This window comes from Empidonax traillii, unplaced genomic scaffold (genome assembly GCF_003031625.1).
Source record: "Empidonax traillii isolate 1590-97213 ecotype Southwest subspecies unplaced genomic scaffold, ASM303162v1 scaffold407:size753175, whole genome shotgun sequence".
NCBI lineage: Eukaryota > Metazoa > Chordata > Aves > Passeriformes > Tyrannidae > Empidonax > Empidonax traillii.
Window position 1 is genome coordinate 60,772 of NW_020955600.1, and position 8,116 is coordinate 68,887.

Sequence of the window (8,116 nt, forward strand, 5' to 3'; positions counted from 1 at the left end):
ATGGTTTCGATCCCACGGGCAGGGACACCTTCCACCAGCCCAGGGTGCTCCAAGCCCCGTCCAACCTGGCCTTGGACACTTCCAGGGCTGGGGCAGCCACAGCTTCTCTGGGAAACCTGTGCCAGGGCCTCCCTACCCTCATAGCCAGCAATTCCTTCCCAATATCCCATCCATCCCTGCCCTCTGGCAGTGGGAAGCCATTCCCTGTGTCCTGTCCCTCCATCCCTTGTCCCCAGTCCCTCTCCAGCTCTCCTGGAGCCCCTTTAGGCCCTGCAAGGGGCTCTCAGGTCTCCCTGGAGGCTTCTCTTCTCCAGGTGAACCCCCCCAGCTGTCCCAGCCTGGCTCCAGAGCAGGGTTTCCACAGAAGTGTTGCTGGTTGGAATTTCCACATCCAGCCCATGTTAATTCTACTTAACTACAGAATCAGAAGACAAGTCTGGAATCTCAGGGCCTTTTTCACTTTTAGCTTGACAGCACAGTCACAGTAACAATAACAACTGAGTGACTGAACTGCATCTGAGCCATAAAACTGATGCTGCTCAAACATTTCTTGGCCTCCAAATAACATACATTAACATCTCAGGCTCTCTCACTTTTGACAGCAATAGTGCAGTGGAAAATAAACAAGCAAAGCATTTCATGTATGGTGAGACCAAAGTTGTGAGCCCAGCACCACTCCTGGGGTTAAAAAGCCCCACTTGAATTTTCAGACAGATCCAAGCTGAAGAATTGCAGTTTGCTGAGTAAATTTTAAAGATGACTAAAAAGATCTTTGGAGTCATCTATATGGAATTGGGGATTTAGAGTCACGTGGTGATGCATTTTGCCTAATAACTCTGGGGGAAGAGGAACAGAGAAGAGGAAATAGAACCATGACAAAAATTTCTCCCTTCCCCCAAGGCCAGCATTCAGGTTTTTCTTCTTCCAGCCCACAAAGAAAACTAGGAAGAAATAAGAATCACATTCCAGGACATCTCCATAGGCAAACCAGAACTTTTTTTCCCCCTCTCTGTTAGTGATAGGGATAAGGAAAAAGGGTCTATTACAAAGACAAATTCAGAAGTACCCTGCATGCTCAGTGCACACATAATTCACTTTGCTGAGTGTACTGAGGGGACTCAATGTGCAGCAAATCTAGTTCTGTGAGCTCATCTTCTATTATATTTTTTAAAAAAATCTCCAAGTTGCTAAAACAGCACAAGGCTTGGGAGCTCCTGAGCACTGAGTGACTGAGTCAGAGAAGGAGGCAGTTGTAGATGCCAGTGTGCAAAAGCTGCTCTGCATTATTTCATTTGTATATCGATATTCTGCAGTAAATGCTGTCCATGGCTAAAGTATCGTTGCTGCTGCGGAGTGAGGGGATAACATGGACAAGCATGAAGCACAGTTTGTGCTCTTCCTGTTGATGTGGTTGGGAGCACTGCTGTTACAATGCCAAGGGACAGCACAGGCAGAAGGCAACATCTCCATAAATCAGCACTAGAGAATGGCACAGAACTGCTCAAGGCCTCTCTTAGCCATCAGCATCCATACACCAAAGGCAGAACATTCCCTTGTGCAGAACCACAAAAATCTGGAAGTGATTCTATGAGTAAAATCTCCCAAGTGCAACTTTCAAGGGAAAGCAGAGATGGAAAACGTCCTCAACCTCAAAGTGTGGTTCCTCCCTCATTCAGCCACTCTGGAGCTCCTCAGGACCCTTCTCATTTCTCCATGAATCAGCCACGGGGTTCTGAGGTATTTTAGGAACATCAGCTCTGAGGAGCTGGCCAGGACAAGCCTCTCTACTACAGATAAGCTGCTCTACCAAAAGCCTGCACAGCAGCCTTGGGAAAGCAGGAACACAAGGATAAATGCAGAAGATGAGTCAGGAACTCACAGCTTTGACTCACCACTGCTGGCAATGAGCTCAACAATTAAGAATAGCCTAGAGATGACCTTAGCTCCTGTTTTTCTAGGATGGTTTGAGGATGTTTGTGCCACAAAGTGCCCAGGCAGGAGGATCTCCTGGTTAATCAGTCTTACAGGTGACCTACAAAACTCCTGAGCTTGTTCACTTCCCGTGAACACACAGACTGAGGAAGATTCCCCGTCTGCTTCCACTAATTTTTTGCTCAATTTACAGCTTTCTTGCTCTTTTCTTTTTTTTTTTTTTTAATTAAAAATAGCATCTCTGACACACTTTTGAGAGAGACTTTAGCAGGACTTGCATCCCACCATCTGCTCTCCCAGTTGCTTGTGTAACCAGTACATGGAAAGGCATCCTCTTCCTTCCTCCCTTCCCTTTTCCTCCTCCTCCACACACTCCATCATTGTGGTGGTTAAAGCTGCTCCATTGTTCTGGCCAAAATTGGTGCCCTGCTGCCTCCCTCAGCTTGGGAAGGGAATTAAAACAGGGCAAACAGGTAACTCAATAATCCACAAAGTTGATTAACAGGGGAAAAACACCTCACACAATAAATTCCAAAGTCATGTTTATTTTGGAGGGAAAAACTCCACGCTTCTAATACCTGTACTGGTACTGGAGCTGAAAGAGAAAGCTGGAGAGAAAAAAACCTTAACACTCCAGTAAAATGTGAGGATTACAGTTAAATTTAAAATGTGGGTACATTTTTTAATGCATTTATCCCAATTCTGTGATAATGCATCCCTTGGTAATGCCAATATATCAGGAGCATCAAACCCATGTGTGTATGGGAGACAAACTGCTTTCCAAGGAAGCCTAAAAGAGAAACTTTGTATTTAATTACTTGGCTAATTATCTGGCTTAATAGCCCGTATATAAAATTTAAATCCAGTTAAAGTTTACATCCCCTCTCAGAAGAAATTATTACAACCTCTACTGAAGCAACTGAACTCACCAGCATGAGTTTCGATGACAGAGTTGTCTTGCTTAACCTCAGCTTCTTTATTTTTCAGATCTCTCCAACTTCCCATGGCATCAATCCATTTTCCTATGGCAACTCTTTCCAGAGCTGCAGAATCCACTCCTTCAGATTGCTCCTCTGCAATGAAAAAAAGGCAACTTTGGACACACCTTGTGAGGAAACCAGGAGTGCAGAAAAGCAAACAATGCTCCACTGGAACAGACCACTTTGCCCTGGGGAGGGAAAAGAAACCCCAAGCCATGGGAATACACAGATGAGACCAGGGATTTCAGCTAAACAAGCTTCTCTCCCTTAAAATCCCTCCCACTGCTCAGTCCTCATCACCCCACCGAACCAGGATTCACTGAGAAAATGGGAGCCTGTTCACACACCCCATTTGACCTGTAATGTCACGTTAATCTCCCCTCCCTCCTTCAGCCCTATCAGTTATCTGCAGCCCTTTCTTTCATGGCCACAAGCTCTTGGGAACTCAGCTGAGCTGTCTCAGGGTATTGATCCAAGTGCAAAATCAGGTGGCACAAGGGAAATGAAAATTCTGTATCGGCTCCTTGTTCTCCAGCTTGTTCCAGTTGGAATCAGTGATCCTTGTGGGTCCCTTCCAACCCAGAACGTTCTGGGATTGTGGGAACTCCAGTTTTGCAGGAACTGAGGAGACACAAAGATGTCAAAGCAAAGGGCTGGGAAAGGACAAAACACTTGGAAGGTCTGAGAAGTCCCTGCCAGTGACAGCACAGTGCACGTGGCATGGCCCCAACTCAGAACAGGGAGCACTTCATCTCCCTGCTCTGATTTCAGGGTTCTATCAGCAAATTCCAGGGGCTTAGACAAGGAAATAACGTGTCCCTGTGGGAGCAGCAGCATGACAGGCTTTCTGTGGGTTTTATGATTTATATATATTGCTCTCAGGAAAATATATACCACAGAAAGCAATCAATTCCCCCCCAAAAAAATTCTCTGTGAATTATTCCCCAGTTTCTCATTTAATTGAGAGCATTCAGAAGACTCTGATTTTAAGAAATATTAACCTTGTAGAGATAAAGAGTGGTAACACTTATTAAAGAAACCTCTATGCACAAACTAAGGATGACTCCTAACATGTGTTCCTTGATATCAGAAATAAGGATTTCAATCGTTAGACATGGAAAAATTTAAAGAATCTTGTTATATTTCGGGGGGGGGGGGGAGGGATTAAAACATATCATTTGTAAAACTACAAAAATTTTAAGCAAAAAACACAAGTCAGACACTGCTCAATTATAGGACTGTATCATGAATTGACAGCAAGACAACGATCACCTCTGTATTCCCATTTTTGAAGCACTGATCTCTAGTGCTGAATTCTGTGCTCTCATAAACAGGGTTTACATTCATGGATATGTATTTAACAGCAAAGTTTGGCCTCCACGGTAGGAATTTCAGGCTTAAAAAGTATCTTTAAAAGATTCCTAATGATAATGGTGCCAGTTATTACTGTAGAGTGGAGCAAATCTCAAGTAAAATGTTGGATGGATGAGGGACAGGAGGAACATCTCTACTGGACTTGTCTACAGCAGGAAAAGAAACAGCTTCCCAATATGAAACCACAGTTAGTAACTATAATTAACACTATCTATTATATTATATATAATTATGATATATAAAATAGATATTATAATATATAATTAACATTATAAATTGGTATATGCCAGCTGACCAAGCTGAACTGAACAGAACCAGATCACAAAACTAACAGTCAATAGACATTAAAATAAATCTTGTTTACGCTACCTTTAAAAATACATTAAAAGTGTTGTAGCTAATCTTTAAAGCTATAAGGTTTATATATGCTGCAAGCTCCCAAACTGAATTAAAAAATTATTCATCTCTATAAGTACTCACAAGATTTACCAGACCAAACTCGGAGAAAAGGAGAAGACAGAAGAATGACAGAGAACCCTACAGAGAGAAAAGAAATCCTACCAGGACATTTAGCTGCTTTATCCCTCACCTAATGCAGCTTCCTCACCACTCAGAGAAGCTGAGGCTGCCCCACCCCGGCAGTGCTCAGGGCCAGGCTGGGTGGGGAATCGAGCCTTCCCCAGTATTTCAAACCCTGGAGCTTTCCCTTGGAAGACTTCTTCTACAGCCCAGCTACTTTTCAGATGTGGTAACTCATTCAAGACAACTCACAGAAAGTTTTTTTTCAAGATGCCAACAGAACTTCAGCATCAGGAGATTACAGAGGGAGGGTTTCCACGGCCACAATCGCTCCACGCGGAGCTGCTGGCGAACCCTGGGAGCACAGAGCTGGTCAGCACACCAAGGGTCTGCTCCTCTGCACGGCAGGAACCCTGGGTGCCATCTTCACATGTTCATTTTGCTGATTTGAGTCCCCAGAGCACTGCTGTGAGGCTGGGAAAGGAGGTGTCTGGGAGAGAAAGCTCTTCATACCTGCATGACTTTGGGCTGCCAAGCATGACGTGCTTTCCAACACATCTGAGCCCTCCCAATCCTCTGGGGGACAGCAGGAGCCAGATGGTTTGATCTCCTCGCTGAAGGACTCAAAGGTATCTTCTGAATAGTCAAAAGCAGAGCTGCTGTAACTCTGGCTCAGCTCCATCCACCCCTTTGGGTGGCTCCCAGAGCTCCCTGAAGGGACAGTCCCCACGGGGCAACACTGCAAGAAAAAACAGCAGCAAACAAGTTGGATTCCTCAGGGAGAGGGGTAGGATTACTTACAGCACAGGGGACAGATGGAGAGCTGTCACAGCCCAGCTCACACCTCATTTAGCTCCCATAACAGGGGGATAAAATCACAACTCAGCCACTGGATCAAGGCAGCACCTTCAAAGCACAAGCTCAGATCCACAGGGTAAGTGCACAGTAACAATCAGCACCAGCCAGAATCCTGGGCAGCATTCCTTTCAAACCTGCACTGAATTACAGTAACACTTGGACAGAAGCATTCCCCTTCAAAAAAAAAAAAAAAAAAAGGAAAAATTAAATGGTAAATTTTTGCTTTCAGATTTTGAGGCCTCTCAGCACTCCAAAACACATAATCTCCTTGTTCTGCCTAAATTTCTTCTAGAAATTAAAAAACACAACAAGCATGAGCCAGCTGGTGCTCTTAAATGAAGGATCAAGTTCCTAAAGTGAAAAATACATAAAGTTCTCCAGATACAAGCTCCAAGCACAAAACAGACCTCAGATGGAAACTTATCATGCAACAGATTTATTTTAAGGCTATGTTCTTACTTATTTTATCCTTTTTTAATTAGAATAATACCTCTTCTTCCTGGGAACTTAAGGACCTAAATAACTTTGTCCCAAACAATTTTGTCTCAATTTTTTCCCAACTCCCATTAAGCAAGGAGAGTAAATATGCGGGTAACATGTCTGGAAAGATGCTGGCAGCAGTCACAGCTCCTCCACCAGAGAGATAGGAATCCAGTGTGATAATAGGAGGAAGAAAAAGGCACTTTCTGTCCTGTACTTGGGGTTTAGGCAACTTTGGTTTAAAGGTGCTGACTATTTCCCTACTGAACATGCTCTGCTGCCTGTTTTACTCACCCCATTATTGCCAAAATCTTTCTGCACACTCTGTAAAGACCTTGTGCCCCTAAAACAAATTCAGCCCTTCCTTCCCAGGTTTAGACTTCCAAAACTCAGCTGCAGTCCCAAATCTCTAAGTCCAGAGGTTTCCTTTTTTAATGTGGTGCCAAAAACTAAAAGAATTGTTCTGATTTGAACTGGAGATATTAATAAACACTAAGTAGTTATTTTGTTCCTTACACCACCACTTAGTCAGTGGTCATTAAGGTCTGGTGTGCTGAAGAAAACAATAGGAATTGCAAACACAATGAATTAGTTCTCCAGCCCCCAGCTGACCCAAGTGGCAGCTGCACAAGCAGCATAGAGAGGGTTAAGAAGTAAGAAAATTAATTTTGGTGAGTAATAAGACTTGTTGAGTGAGAAATGTTTCATAATATCTCACTCATTTCCACAGGGAAAGCAGCTGTTTGTCAAAATACCAGCAGATAACTGTAATAAACTGTAAGTATATAAAGTAGCACATAAAACTATTTATGGAAAATTTTAAACAGTTTTACAACAACTGTAAAGTTCTATCTGCTGTAACCACTGTGCAACCTGGGCTGGTGGAAGGTGTCCCTGCCCATGGCAGGGGGTTGGAAGGGACCTTAAAGCCCCTCCAGTCCCACCCCTGCCATGGCTGGTCCACCAGCCCAGGTTGCTCCAGCCTGGCCTTGGACACTTCCAGGGATCCAGGGGCAGCCACAGCTTCTCTGGGCAACCTGTGCCAGGGCCTGCCCACCCTCCCAGCCAACAATTCCTTCCCAATATCCCATCTAACCCTGCCCTCTGGCAGTGGGAAGCCATTCCCTGTGTCCTGTCCCTCCATCCCTTGTCCCCAGTCCCTCTCCAGTTCTCCTGGAGCCCCTTTAGGCCCTGCAAGGGGCTCTCAGGTCTCTCTGGATCCTTCTCTTCTCCAGGTGAACCCCCCCAGCTGTCCCAGCCTGGTTCCAGAGCAGAGGGATCCAGCCCTGGAGCAGCTCCAGGGCCTCCTCGGGACTCTCTCAGCAGCTCCGTGTCCGATAACTCATCCGCGTCCCTGTTCCCCCTCACGGGCTGCGGGAGCTGCTCTTCCCCCCTCACCGCCTGCGGGACGGCTCCTTACCCAGCCCCGGCTGCCCAGGCCGCCAAGGGGGGGGGATGGAGGGGGGACAGAGCGGGGATGGGGCGGGGATGGGGCGGGGATGGGGCGGGGATGGAGCGGGGATGGAGCGGGGATGGGGCGGGGATGGGGCGGGGATGGGGCGGGGATGGAGCGGGGATGGGGCGAGGCGAGGGGCAGCCCCGGCTGTCCCGCCCCCGAGCCGGCCGGTCCTGCTTTAAACCGTTCCGGGTGTGAGGGAGTTGGGGACTCGCACTTTGTCCAGCCTTGGACCCTGCACTTTTAGAAGGACACCGAGGCGCTGGAGCGTACCCAGAGAAGCGGGGCAGGGCCTCAAACACTCGGCTGGTGAGGAGCGGCTGAGGGAGCTGGGGGGGGTTTAGTCTCCAAAAGAGGAGAATCAGCAACGCCAGGCACTCCCAAAATTCCTGACCCTCCTTCCAAACCAGGATAAAGAGCACTTTACTGACAGCATTGGTGCCCAGCAGCCAGCCCAGGACAGCCACACAGCTGTGTGCTGGGCTGGGCACGGGGAGAGCAGAACAGGCTAAATGGG

General features: G+C 46.5%; 1 protein-coding gene across 9 annotated transcripts in view; it reads right to left on the reverse strand.

Annotated features, from left to right (window-relative positions):
• CUNH8orf48 (chromosome unknown C8orf48 homolog) overlaps positions 1 to 7,014 on the reverse strand; it is a 39,947-nt gene extending 32,933 nt beyond the window's left edge. For 8 of the 9 annotated variants that reach the window (XR_003572382.1, XM_027893834.1, XM_027893840.1 and 5 more), the window contains exons 1-2: positions 5,319 to 7,014; positions 2,862 to 3,005 (exon numbers count right to left, since the gene is read on the reverse strand). Coding sequence is in view for 8 of the 9 variants with exons in the window: in XM_027893834.1 (XP_027749635.1) it covers positions 2,862 to 3,005; positions 5,319 to 5,487 (313 nt within the window). In the remaining variant the exon portion in view is untranslated. The remainder of the gene's footprint in view (positions 1 to 2,861; positions 3,006 to 5,318) is intronic. The other variant, XM_027893842.1, reaches the window with a different exon arrangement.
• Positions 7,015 to 8,116: the final 1,102 nt, after the last annotated feature.